This window comes from Coregonus lavaretus (assembly GCF_964263955.1).
Source record: "Coregonus lavaretus genome assembly, chromosome: 28".
In the NCBI taxonomy this organism is placed as follows: Eukaryota; Metazoa; Chordata; class Actinopteri; order Salmoniformes; family Salmonidae; genus Coregonus; species Coregonus lavaretus.
In genome coordinates, this window is record NC_140015.1 from 4,288,544 (window position 1) to 4,303,724 (window position 15,181).

A 15,181-nucleotide genomic window follows, 5' to 3' on the forward strand; every position below is an offset into this window, starting at 1 on the left:
CCCGAGTCATAGTGACTCCAAGTTTACTTAGATGTGATGGTTATTAGGATATTTCAATACCTGCGCATAAAGGCGTTTCAACCGCCATTTCGCAAATAATACATTTTACCGACATAAAAAGATCCCACCATGTCAAACGAACAAATTATCTGATGCCATTTATAAAATTGTACCAAAACTTCCTGTTTCCATCACAGCTGTTTAGAAAAAAAATTATAGGCTACAGTATGACTTTACTCACATAAAAACAGTGGATGCAAACGTGGTTACTAACTAAGTTGGCGCCAGATTTTCATGCCAATTTTCTAAAATCTGCATAAAAACAATAGGACCTATGCGCATTTTACCACCATAGATTGTCTTGTTAGGGATAAAAGGATGTGGTGCGTGGTGTCATATGCACATAAAAATACCTTTTGCGGTTAAATTCCCATGTACCGAAAAAATACATGTTAAATGGGTTTCCATTGCATTTTCAACTCCAGTGTTGGTTTTCTGACAAAAATGTTTTGCATTAGCGATTGTGCCCACTCTGGTATTGGCACGTGCGCTCTATCCAACACCTCGCAGATACATGAGATTATGCTATTATTGACAAAATAGCGATATTATTTTTATTTGTCAAATGGGAGCCAAGCATCGATGATCCATGTCACCAGAATAAAACCCTCGATATTTGTTGGAAAGGAGCATCGTGCTCATCATATTGCACTTACATTTCACCACCCAGTGAATTTCATCATAAAAAGGTAGGCTATTTAATCTGTAGCCTAATAGAGCTCGCCTGTTTTTAGTCCTAAAACCCGGAAATAAAATACCTCTGGTTCGTTGAGCAATCCATCCCAATCGGAAAAATGTATGGGGAAAGAATAGGATTTTTGAATAAACGCAGAAAATAAGGTCTGAGGTTAACACAGGTTTAGGATATGTTCTATTAGATAATAGCAGTCAGTTAACATTACCTTTATGAATGATGAAACTTTCATGTGATTTGTTTTTTATTATTAGCCTACATAAATTCTTCAAAATTCACAAAACGTGATGTTAGCTGATGAAGATTATCTCATAGAACAAAACGTAGCCTATAAAATCTAAACCTGTGTTTACCACAGACCTTATTTTCTGCGTTTATCCAAAAACTACAAAAATGCCATACATTTTCATCATAGCCTTTGTCCAACGAACCATGGCATTATTATTTATCTTGATAGAGCCCCACAGTGGAGGTGTCATAATACCCATAAAACCTAGCAGTCAAACAGGGAAATGGTTTGAATCGTTTTCCCACCATTTATGTTTCCCATAGGGAATTTTAGAACCACTTAAAATAAGGGCTGTGTTTTATGTAGGCTTACCCTGGTGTGACGTTTTGATAACCATGTATATCTCTCTCGGACAAGGTAACTTTTATCAATATATTCAGCTCCATTTACTCTCAGATTCGAAAATGCTAATTAGCATCAAAGTAGACATCATGCAAGACTACACATCCCTTCAAGCTCCTGCACATCATATCTAGCTGACACCTTTGCTAACAGGTATTCTGTCAATTTGAAACTTGCACAAGACAGTTCACAGAATTGTCATTTTAAAGAAAGTTAGCCAATTTATTAATTACTAAATTTGGCTAACATTAGATAGTTAATCCAGAGATTCTTACATTTACCTCGATTCGGCAGTCTCGTCCAGATCATCATGGATTTTGTAGTTCTTTATGATAGCCACATTAGCAGCTAATTGGCATAATTTTTGGGGGGGGTAAATACAAGCGAAAATATTGATAAAAGTCACTAAAGTTCTGAGTTCAGTTGTTTTGAAATCAGCATATAAACTGCATGCTTTCCTGACAAGTCATAGTGGGAGAACCACACAATATGTCATCGCGTGACTCCAAGTTTACTTCGATATGGTTATTATATCAATATTTGAGCATAAAAGTGTTTCCGCCAACATTTCTAGTATAATTAATTTTACTGACAAAAAGATCCAACCTTGTCTAGTATATTTTGTTTTGTCGACATTTGGAAAGGTTCCCGACAAACGTTCTGTTTCCATCAGGCCTGTCTTTACATTTTTTATCTGACATACTTTACTAGTATAAAAAAGTTGGATGGAAATGGGTTATATTTAGTTATGAAAATAGAGCCCAAGCCGCTTTAAACCATTTGTGTCTGGTTGGCTATGTCACACAAGATGTTCACCTATCGCAGGGATGAGAGTGCATCATTGCACCTGTTAACACCAAAATTACACACAATAAATGTGCATGCCTTTCCTTTGTCTCAGATGAGTCCCATGCACAATTGTAAACAAACACATCCAGATGCTTGGCTGCACCATGTTTTACATGGTTATACAGTGCATTTGTAAAGTATTCAGAAACCTTCGCTTTTTCCACATTGTTACGTTACTGCCTTATTCTAAAATTGATTAAAATAAAAAGGTTCCTCAATCTACACACAATACCCCATAATGACAAAGCAAAAACAGGTTTAGACTTTTTTGCATATTTATTAAAAATTTAAAACAGTAACACCTTATTTACATAAGTATTCAGACCCTTTGCTATGAGACTCGAAATTGAGCTCAGGTGCATCCTGTTTCCATTGATCATCCTTGAGATGTTTCTACAACTTGGAGTCCACCTGTGGTAAATTCAATTGATTGGACATGATTTGGAAAGGCACACACCTGTCTATATAAGGCCCCGCAGTTGACAGTGCATCTCAGAGCAAAAACCAAGTCATGAGGTCAAAGGAATTGTCCATAGAGCTCCGAGACAGGATTGTGTTGAGGCACATATCTGGGGAAGGGTACCAAAACATTTCTGCAGCATTGAAGGTCCCCAAGAACACAGTGGCCTCCATCATTCTTAAATGGAAGAAGTTCGGAACCACCAAGACTCTTCCTAGAGCTGGCCGCCCGGCCAAACTGAGCAGTCGGGAGAGAAGGGCCAAGAACCCGAGCTCTAGAGTTCCTCTGTGGAGATGGGAGAACCTTCCAGAAGGACAACCATCTCTGCAGCTCTCCAAGAATCAGGCCTTTATGGTAGAGTGGCCAGACAGAAGACACTCTTCCTATTTACAGTGGGGGAAAAAAGTATTTAGTCAGCCACCAATTGTGCAAGTTCTCCCACTTAAAAAGATGAGAGGCCTGTAATTTTCATCATAGGTACACATCAACTATGACAGACAAAATGAGAAAAACAAATCCAGAAAATCACATTGTAGGATTTTTAATGAATTTATTTGCAAATTATGGTGGAAGATAAGTATTTGGTCACCTACAAACAAGCAAGATTTCTGGCTCTCACAGACCTGTAACTTCTTCTTTAAGAGGCTCCTCTGTCCTCCACTCGTTACCTGTATTAATGGCACCTGTTTGAACTTGTTATCAGTATAAAATACACCTGTCCACAACCTCAAACAGTCACACTCCAAACTCCACTATGGCCAAGACCAAAGAGCTGTCAAAGGACACCAGAAACAAAATTGTAGACCTGCACCAGGCTAGGAAGACTGAATCTGCAATAGGTAAGCAGCTTGGTTTGAAGAAATCAACTGTGGGAGCAATTATTAGGAAATGGAAGACATACAAGACCACTGATATTCTCCCTCGATCTGGGGCTCCACGCAAGATCTCACCCCGTGGGGTCAAAATGATCACAAGAACGGTGAGCAAAAATCCCAGAACCACACGGGGGGACCTAGTGAATGACCTGCAGAGAGCTGGGACCAAAGTAACAAAGCCTACCATCAGTAACACACTACGCCGCCAGGGACTCAAATCCTGCAGTGCCAGACGTGTCCCCCTGCTTAAGCCAGTACATGTCCAGGCCCGTCTGAAGTTTGCTAGAGTGCATTTGGATGATCCAGAAGAGGATTGAGAGAATGTCATATGGTCAGATGAAACCAAAATATAACTTTTTGGTAAAAACTCAACTCGTCGTGTTTGGAGGACAAAGAATGCTGAGTTGCATCCAAAGAACACCATACCTACTGTGAAGCATGGGGGTGGAAACATCATGCTTTGGGGCTGTTTTTCTGCAAAGGGACCAGGACGATTGATCCGTGTAAAGGAAATAATTAATGGGGCCATGTATCGTGAGATTTTGAGTGAAAACCTCCTTCCATCAGCAAGGGCATTGAAGATGAAACGTGGCTGGGTCTTTCAGCATGACAATGATCCCAAACACACCGCCCGGGCAACGAAGGAGTGGCTTCGTAAGAAGCATTTCAAGGTCCTGGAGTGGCCTAGCCAGTCTCCAGATCTCAATCCCATAGAAAATCTTTGGAGGGAGTTGAAAGTCTGTGTTGCCCAGCGACAGCCCCAAAACATCACAGCTCTAGAGGAGATCTGCATGGAGGAATGGGCCAAAATACCAGCAACAGTGTGTGAAAACCTTGTGAAGACTTACAGAAAACGTTTGACCTGTGTCATTGCCAACAAAGGGTATATAACAAAGTATTGAGAAACTTTTGTTATTGACCAAATACTTATTTTCCACCATAATTTGCAAATAAATTCATTAAAAATCCTACAATGTGATTTTCTGAATTTGTTTTTCTCATTTTGTCTGTCATAGTTGACGTGTACCTATGAAGAAAATTACAGGCCTCTCTCATCTTTTTAAGTAGGAGAACATGCACAATTGGTGGCTGACTAAATACTTTTTTCCCCACTGTATATTTAGAGATCCAACCTGGTCTCAGAGCATTTTGTATTATTCTGTATGTGTATCTGAGATTTAGTATATGTTTTGTATGGTATGTATTAATTTGTGGATGTCATCACCTATTTCGTAGAATATGTTCCGAATTACAATTCGTATTATAAGTTACGAATTTGCAAAAAGTACAATGTGTTACGAATTTGCTAAACATACTATTTGTTACAAATTTGCAAACGTATGATATGTTACGTTAGCTAGCTGGCTAGCATTAGTTAGGGGTTAGGGTTAAGGTTAGGGTTAAGTTTAGGCGTTAAGTTAAAGGGTAAATGTTAGAGTTAGGGAAAGGGTTAGGAACATGCTAAGTAGTTGCAAAGTAGCTAAAAATAAGTAAGTAGTTGAAAAGTTGCTCATTAGCTAAAATGCTAAAGTTGTCTGTAATGAGATTCGAACTCCATACCAAACGTGACATATCATACAAATTTGAGTGTTTCAGATTTACATTTACTATGTTACCTCTAGTCTGAGACCAGGCTGAGAGATAGGCTACATAAATCCACAAGGAGTTCAGGAGCAATTAAAAAATAAAATAAAATAATAATAAAGGTAGGAATGGATATACAGTATATATAAAACGGATATATACTGATTAGCCTGGCTGTTTAACCCCCCATCATGATCCCTAAGGGGCTCTGTAGAACCTTGTCCATTGCTAATAGTTAAAAACGTTCAACCATGGAAGTTAAAAGAGGAAAGCGAAGGTTGATCTATCTTTTTTGACACCCCTTCATGAGAGTTTCACATGCCATTATCTATAGGCTATATGAGTTAATTACGTTTTGTTAGGCTGGTAGGCCATCATTTGCTGCATATCTGATAATCAACGAAAAGTCGAATTACACACAATTTACCTAGACTTCTCAAAACCATGGTGTCATTAACCCACTTTTTGGGTTGTTTTGGAGGATGGAAATAGAATGGCCACGTGTAGGGGTTTCCACTAGTTACCACAGCCACAAAGTCAACATTGGCTATAGGCTATCGTAAAAATTCATGAAAACAAAAAGGGTTAGGCATAAGGTTAGCAGTATGGTTAAGGTTAGGGTTGAGGTTACGGTTAGGTTAAAAATCAGATTTTGAGAAGAGAAATGGTAGAAATAGGCGGGGTTTATGACTTTGTGATTGTGGTAACTAGTGACGACCCAATTCTAGGGCTGCCACTCCTAGGGCAAGTCACAAGCCAACCTACATATTAATTAGGCTATCAAATTGATCTTAAAGACCATGAATAAATAGCCTAGGCCCAAATCTATGTATTTAGGCGACGTTTATTTTTTGTTATGCACAACTCCAGTGAAGAAAGCTGCAAATCATTGTTGCAGACTGTTAAACGTTAACTAAATATGTCTTCATTAGGCGTAATAAACACAACCAACAGAAAATGTCTCTTCTACTTTCAGAAAAGTTGTGGGACTGTGGTTCGGGCCGGGGGGAGGTTCTGGAGGTTTTCGTGGGGAGAGGAGTGTAGCCTGGCTGGCGACACAGTTTAGCCCTCCGGGTAAACGAAGCAGAGACTGTTTGGAACCAATGGGAATGAAGCATCCACTCCCCTCGCTCTGTAATTTTGAGTTCAGTTGGGTTGGGTGCTGCAACAGTACAGTACAGTGCAGTGCAGTCTTGCCGAGGGACTTTGGATAGACACAGAGGAGTTCAACGCATCACAATAGGCCTATTGCTTTGGTTTTATTTCTGGGAGTTTATGTTTTATTTTCAAACTTGTATTTCAACTTACTAGGACTTTCTTACAAGTCTCCACTATTTCTGGAGGTTTTTATTAGGGGGGTGAAGGAGGGCAGTGCAGGATGAATGGAACGACTTCTGAGAAGGCGGCATCGAGCCTGTCGTCTGATCTCCACGCCACACTGAGCTGTCACCCGGGCGCCAAGGATTTGCCGACGCTGCCAAAGTCCTCTGCCATGGACATGGGGTTCTACAGCGGCCAGACGACGCACAGCCACCACGACTACTACCCCAGCCACGGCCAGTCCTACACGCAACCAATGAAGCCATACTCGTATCATCACCACTACAATCTCCATGGGATGGCGCTATCGGGGGCCTACATTGCCAAGTCGGAATACCCTTATCCCCATACGCAATACGCTCATTATACCCGGGACATACAGTCACATCTCCAAGATATCGGTAAGATTTACGCATGAGACGCGAGGCCATTTTTGGTAAATAAAGAGTTGTCTCGAAGATATGTTTATTAATACTTTGTTTCGACGTGTCAATGTTGCCCAAGGTAAATTAACCATCCAAAACGCGTATGCTATCGCTTATCGACAACGAGGACCAACCTTTATGCCACATAATTTAAATTTGTCTATTTAAAATTCTATTTATAGGAGTTGGGAGTTCAACGGTTTTGAAAATAGTGTAAGTTAGCGTACTTTTGATTTGGAATAATTTATCAACTAAATTAGGCCTACCTTTACGGAAAAAACACATGATTTCACAAAGGTAGGCCTAATGTAGTTGATGTGAAACCATGTGGTTTTGGAACACTTTACATGTGATGATATTTCACATGAAGTTTCACATGGATAAAAAAAATCACATGATGCCCTGCGAACAAAACGTAATTATGATGTCCCCGGAAAGTCACGAAATAGCCAGTGTTTTCCACTTAGCTACATACAGTACTTTACATACATGATTACATTGTGTATGTTTATTTCTACAGTAATTATTACTCAACATGTGCGATATGAACTCACAACCTCTTGGTTCACGGCATTCAGAACTTCCAGCTACGCCACCATGTCTGTGTCAATGATTGATTTCACCTGTATTCCTACATTGGACTTCAAAGTAAATCTCAGCTTTGTATAATACACTCAAGAAAAACTATTATATTTATCACAGTGATTCAGGAGAAACATTAAAACAGAATAATATGCCCCACCAACATTAGACAACTATACAGAAACCCCTCAAAATGCTGAGATAAGTAAACGAAATCAGTGATGAGAGAGTAATCAGATTAATTCATAGCTAACATAGCAGTGCAGATGTCAGTCTTTTGCTAAGTGCAGATATGTATTATGGTAATGAATCTGTAGGGGACTTTGGAATGGAATCATATTGATTAAAGATTTCTACACTTTTTTATTACACATTTTAGCTCAATAATGTACATTAAAGCTAGAACCCTTAATTGAAACAATAACAAAGCTGGTACCCTGCCTGTGTTTTGGTAAAAAGCTGAGAGATGGGCCTGGATAAATGTAACCACTCTCAAATTCATAGAAAGAGCTATTGATCCATGATATCACAATTATAGTTTTAACCATGTTTTGAGGCTATACAGTGTTTGTTTACATTTACATTGTTTACAAACATTGGCGTAAAACAAGCTTGTATTTTGGGTTCTGATGGGGTATGACAGTTGATCTAAGCTCGTGAGGCATTTATAAGTTGTATTATTCAAGAATCAATGGGTATATATCATTAATTGATAATTAAAGTCCCAAAATGTACAGTTGAAGTCGGAAGTTTACATACACTTAGGTTGGAGTCATTAAAACTCGTTTTTCAACCACTCTACAAAATTTGTAGACCTCCACAAGTCTGGTTCATCCTTGGGAGCAATTTCCAAACGCCTGAAGGTACCACGTTCATCTGTACAAACAATAGTACGCAAGTATAAACACCATGGGACCACACAGCCTTCATACCGCTCAGGAAGGAGACACGTTCTGACTCCTAGAGATGAACATACTTTGGAAAAGTACAAATGAATCCCAGAACAACAGCAAATGACCTTGTGAAGATGCTGGAGGAAACAGGTACAGAAGTATCTATATCCACAGTAAAACAAGTCCTATATCAACATAACCTAAAAGGCCACTCAGCAAGGAAGAAGCCACTGAGAAATGTCCTCTGGTCTGATGAAACAAAAATAGAACTGTTTGGCCATAATGACCATCGTTATGTTTGGAGGAAAAAGGGTGTTGCTTGCAAGCCGAAGAACACCATCCCAACCGTGAAGCACGGGGGTGGCAGCATCATGCTGTGGGGGTGCTTTGCTGCAGGAGGGACTGGTGCACTTCACAAAATAGATGGCATCATGAGGAAGGAAAATGATGTGGATATATTGAAGCAACATCTCAAGACATCAGTCAGGAAGTTAAAGCTTGGTCGCAAATGGGTCTTCCAAATGGACAATGACCCCAAGCATACTTCCAAAGTTGTGGCAAAATGGCTTAAGGACAACAAAGTCAAGGTATTGGAGTGGCCATCACAAAGCCCTGACCTCAATCCTGTAGAACATTTGTGGGCAGAACTAAAAAAGTGTGTGCGAGCAAGGAGGCCTACAAACCTGACTCAGTTACACCAGCTCTGTCAGGAGGAATGAGCCAAAATTCACCCAACTTATTGTGGGAAGCTTGTGGAAGGCTACCCGAAACGTTTGACCCAAGTTAAACAATTTAAAGGCAATGCTACCAAATACTAATTGAGTGTATGTAAACTTCTGACCCACTGGGAATGTGATGAAAGAAATAAAAGCTGAAATAAATAATTCTCTCTACTATTATTCTGACATTTCACATTCTTAAAATAAAGTGGTGATCCTAACTGACCTAAGACAGGGAATTTTTACTAGGATTAAATGTCAGAAATTGTGAAAATGTATTTGGCTAAGGTCTATGTAAACTTCCGACTTCAACTGTATGTAGCAACTATGGATTCCACATTTAAAATCCCCATACCATTTCATTACTTCCCTTACAAAAAAACATGTGACATTTGCAGTTTCACATGTGAAATAACTGTTTTCACATGTTGATCTGAAATGTTCACATGTGAAAACAAAAGCGGACAAGTGAGGTCTGTTGTTCAAATGTGAAATATGTTCAATATAGTCTATTCATGTTCAATATATAGCTAACATGTTCACCACCTTTTCACATGTGAGGAGAATAATGTTTTCACTTCACATGTAAATTGCAGATTCACATGTGAAATTTGCACTTTCACATGTGAAAAACGTTAAAATGTTGTCACGTGTAGTTTCATGGTATCACGTGTTGAAATTTTGCATCCCCATGTTGTCACATTTATTTCACATGAGATGATGATTTCATATGTGCTGAAATGTTTTCACATGTGTACTTTCATGTTATCACGTGTTGCTTTTACATGTTATCACATTAACTTCACATTAGATCACGTGATCACAATTTTTTCTGTAAGGATAGGCTATGCAAATGGAGTAGGCCTAGGCCTATAGACAATATGTCAAGAATTCAGAAGATATTTTTTGCTATTCTGCATTCTAGGCTGCAAAGCTAACAATGTGATATTTGTCAACATTTAAATTAAAATAAAAACAGCTATAGCCTACCCATTTTGTATTTTTGTCAAAAATGCTTAAAGGTACCAAACAGTTATTTGGATTCCCATGTAAAATACCCTTTTGAGTGACTAAAATATCACCCATAATATTTGTTTTGGATAGAAATGCTCAAAATATGAGAAAAAGTCTTTTTTTCTCTCATGGCTAACCACCAGGAAGTTTGAAATGACAGGCTGAGTGGGCGGGGAGCTTATATTCATAAGCTCGCCTTGACTGATAGCTCTTTGAAACGCCTATGTCAAGCAACATGGTTGCAGTGAGCAGTGTTGCAGTAAAATCATCTCAAGCAAATTTGGTGAAACACAAAGCAACTCAAACAACATTGAAACTGCATCAATGATGTCAAAAATGGTTTATACATCTCCTGTTTGGCATGTCTCTTGGAATGCGGTTCACAGCAGCACTGAAGGATGTGTTGACATGACAACTGCGTCAGTGTTTTGAACGACCCTTCCCCCCTTTTGTGGCATGCTGGCTGAAGACCTAGCTAACCAGTAACTAGCTAACACCAGACACAGATGAAAGGGGAAACATAAACTTATCTTTGCCATAGATGAATATGGTACACTTTTAATTATATTTGCTGATACCCTACCGTCCAATTTTGGCACAGTAGAGTAGCTATCTAGCTATATAAACCATGCCCCTCTGCAAACATGCCTTCCCTGATGTTGGTTACGAGGCGGTACCTATTTAAATTAGGTAAGAGAAAATTAAGGTGATGATACCCTATCGCCTTAATAATCCCGCCTCCTGAATCCAAGTGATTGACATGGGGGAGGGGACCAGTAACTTTATGATCAAACTTTATCAATGTAGAAGCAACAGTCATACATTTCATACATTGGTCATCAAACTTTGATCTGGTTTCATCCAAATATCATCACATTTCATGAAAAGCATGATTTTGACTGTTCATGACCTTTAAGATGAGCTCCCAGGGAATAGTGTATTATATAAGTTTTAGCCTACAATTCAAATGACCCATTAGGCCTAGTCTACTTCGATCATTTTGCAATAACACACTATGCTATTGAGCTCTTAAATAATATAAATTGTTCATATGGCCTAGAATGCAAATTAAAATGTAGCCTATTCTATAAACGCAAAAGGTTTCTTTATTTCTTTCCAAAATTGGTTTTTGCAAAGCAGCTGAAACCTTCACATTTGAGAGAGAACTGCTATTGTTTTTGTGTTGTCATTGGTAATGTTGGTGTTGTTAACAATGTTTAGGTATCTAGGCCCTATAACATACCGTTTAGCAGGTGGCATTGGCATTCCAGGAAGAATCTTTCTCTTTGAATTGGCCCGGATACACACATCAGGTGTCATGACATGTCAGTCTGGCACGCATTGCTTTTTGGCTCAATAGCCTGTCTTAGAGTTTTGACTTGATCACTGCATGTGAAAACACCCCCAAACAATACATGAAAGCTATATAGCCCATATACTCAATGCACCAATCATTCCCTCTCATTAGTGGCATATCCCATTATAATGTGAGGGGCATTGGAATCTCTTGGACAGAGACATTTTGTGCACCACCCTCCTTAGGCTATTGAGTAAAGCATATTTCAGAACTGGTAAAAAAATGATGTTGACTAATGAAATATATATAATCAATTCATTCATCTGTTATCATAATACTTTTCATTCATCTGTTATCGTAATACTTTATTTCTGTAGGCATAGGCCTATAGCCTACTGTTTAAGCCCTCTGTAGGCCTACTGTAAATGTATGAGCCTCTCAAGTCCTTTAGCCAACTAAAGCTCTGTTGTCATTTTTCATTTTTCAGTGAAAGAGGAACCAGAGCCTGAGGTGAGAATGGTCAACGGAAAGCCTAGAAAAATCAGAAAACCTCGCACTATATATTCTAGTTACCAGCTCGCTGCGTTGCAACATCGCTTCCAGGGAGCTCAGTATTTGTCTCTTCCTGAGAGAGCCGAACTAGCGGCTCAACTCGGCGTGACACAAACACAGGTGAGGAAGCCAATAGGCCACACATACCACTGTTATGACACGCTGTTGAGAGATTTATACCTCTATGATTTATGTTCATTTGTTCAATAAAACCATGACCTATACTGGCATCTATTTTGCATACTTTAGGTCTACACCTAGTGAATCATCTGAGATGTTACAGGTTTTTTTATCGCTTTCTATTTTCACAAGTATGTGGTACATTTTCACCACTCTTAGTACAAAACTCAAAACAGATCATCAAAAAGGCAGTTGTTTTAAAACTCTGAGCACGTGTTCAATTGACATAGTACAAAACACAAAATCATACAGTCACTTTTTCATTAAATGTAATCAGTGTTTCATCTAGAAATACATGTTTCACATTTCAATACATGTTCATATAAAGTAATTGCCTTTCACAATGCAATGCTCACATTACTTTTGATATGATTCTCTTTTCTTTTGTTAAAAGACGTTACTATAACTTAATCCGACTGTTCTTAATTGATGATCACTTAAACGTTTGGTAAACCTATAGATTGTACACGTAAACTAGTTTGTCTGCTACAGATTATGAGAATTACATAATGAAAAAGTATGTCTGTAAAGTAGAAACATAAAATAATATGATATATACTCGAATGTACTACTATGATAATGACTATTATGATTTTGCTTCACAGTAAGTAAAAAATAAATCTGATAGACAAGATCAGAGATGTACTGTATGTAACAAATCAACGTTTATTGGTCACGTACACAGATTAGCAGATGTTACAGCAGGTGCAGTGAAATGCTTGTGTTTCTAGCTCCAACACTGCAGTAATACAATATCAATACAATACCAATACACAAATCATCCAGAAAGTCCAAGTCAAGAAAGAAATGCATCCCCTATACAATAAACATGTATCCAAAATGAAGTGTGCCATAAAAAAAAAAAAATTCCCCAGGTGCATGATCAATGAGGATATTTACTGCGAATTCAATGAGAACCTATGGCCAAATGCTCAAGACAGGCTTAATGCAAACTAGTGCCTGCTAAAACTTATGTTTCTTTCATTTATTTTATTTGATTACATTGTGAAAGATGTCTTCAATGATCACACCTTTGATCACACATGGGATAGAAATAGCTCAAATATTTTTTCTTCCAGGTCAAGATCTGGTTCCAGAATCGGCGTTCCAAATTCAAGAAGTTGTACACGAACGGGGAAGTTCCACTGGACCACAGCCCTGGAGCCAGTGACTCTATGACCTGCAATTCACCCCCGTCCCCGGCCATTTGGGACAGTAGTGTACCCACAGACCCCGCCACTAGAGAGCCGGCTCTCCAGCCCTCCCTCAGCTCCTCTCTATGTTATGTGGAGGACTACACTCAACACTGGTATCAACAGACCTCACAGTCACGCTCACAGCACTCAGGACTGGTTCTTCAGCACACAACAACACCACCAAAGAATATGGGGGCGGTGTACTAACACAAAATGTATCGGTCCAAACTGTGGTCCATCAACATGGAAATAAAGCCTAGAAGGCTGAAGTTCACGGACAAGTTGGGAAACATGCACAAGGACATGTTGTCTCTGTTGTTCCTTTTAGATTCAAAACAGAGGAACTGTATACAAAAAGAATGGACAAATCCAAATCCATGTTCTGTTTAGATAGAGTGATGAGTTGCTAATGTTATCAGTGGCTCATTTCACTCTGTTGGAGAGATTTGATATGAGAATGGATGGAATAGCAACCTATTTGGTGGCACTTTCCTTTACAGTGGTCCACTGTGGGACCTTTAACTGAACAATGAAAAAGGTCCTTTCAGATTCTTTGATCTATAGCTATAAATATATACTGTCAGTGCATTCAACACCCTTTGTTTCTTCACAATATGAAACACACAGATACATGGAAGTAGCGTGTACCATTTTCATACATTTATATATTATACTTGCCATATGTTGCATTTATATAGATGTAATTAAGGCTCAATTCACATATTGAGCCATACACATTTTTATTTCACAATGCATCAAAACAAAACATCTCTTGGAAGTTGCAGAGAACTATAGGAAATAAAAATCTGTAATTGGTACTTTGTGTTTGCAATAGATTTTTGGTAAAAGCCATCAACTCAGGTTGTTATTTATAATGTAGCCTATTTTATACTCTATTGATCTGTTAGTAGAAATTAGAGAACTTCAAACATCTGATTGTGGCACTTTGGTGCTTGAGAAACACATTTTATAGGTAGTCTTTTGAGTGTATAATAAAGTTTTTGTTTTTATTAATTATATTTGCACCAATTGAAATTATGTAATATTTACACACACACACACACACACACACACACACACACACAGATGTAAATGACCCCTTGAGATAACATTCAAATCTTGTTTCCATAATCTTCTTTATACAAATGATCCATTGAAGCAGTTGTAAGACAAAATGGAATAGTAGAAATGATATATTAACAGTCCAGACCAATACATATATAGGAGCTTAGAGCTTGATCTCTATTGAGATGGAATCAAATGTTATATTACAGTTTTTTTTTTTTATCACATTGGTACTACTTTCACAAGTATGTGGTGATTTTTTCAAAACTGTTAGTACAAAACTCCAAACTGGTAACACTTGCAATGCAGCCAGTCTTACATTCAAAACCTTTCATTGTGCATTCATTTTGTTTGTGGACATCTTTCACCACACAAACATTGATCCAAAATACAAGTTTACTGTGAAATATAATAAGTATATTGGTTTAATCACAAAAACACAACATAATGATATATTCTCAATTTAGTTATTTTAACAACCAGTTAATCCAATAGCAAAACATGTAAGATACATGTTTCTAAATTGCCCTTTAAATGTAGTGTGCTACAGTACTGTAAATTACAGTACATTACACTGTTTTCACATTAGGCAATACACTTGCACTACCCATTAATATTGACTGAACATCAAATGTCCATCATTTCTATCCCACATGTGATCAAAAGTGTGATCATTGAAGACATCTTTCACAATGTAATCAAATTAAAGAAACAATGTTTAGCAGGCATTAGTTTGCATCAAGCCTATCTTGAGCATTTGGCCATAGGTTTTGATCGATATCGCA

General features: G+C 38.3%; 1 protein-coding gene across 2 annotated transcripts; it reads left to right on the forward strand.

Annotated features, from left to right (window-relative positions):
• The first annotated feature begins 6,301 nt into the window (after positions 1-6,301).
• LOC311103954 (homeobox protein Dlx3b-like) lies at positions 6,302-14,800 on the forward strand. Of its 2 annotated transcripts, none has more exons than XM_084145593.1 (3): positions 6,302-6,874; positions 11,891-12,075; positions 13,215-14,800. In XM_084145593.1, exons 1-3 carry the CDS (start codon positions 6,532-6,534, stop codon positions 13,536-13,538), a joined length of 852 nt encoding a protein of 283 aa, XP_084001719.1. In that variant the 5' UTR covers positions 6,302-6,531; the 3' UTR covers positions 13,539-14,800. The 2 variants fall into 2 exon arrangements, with proteins under 2 accessions (XP_084001719.1, XP_084001720.1); XM_084145594.1 differs by having other exon boundaries at positions 11,891-11,913; positions 13,215-14,347.
• The last annotated feature ends 381 nt before the right edge of the window (positions 14,801-15,181 follow it).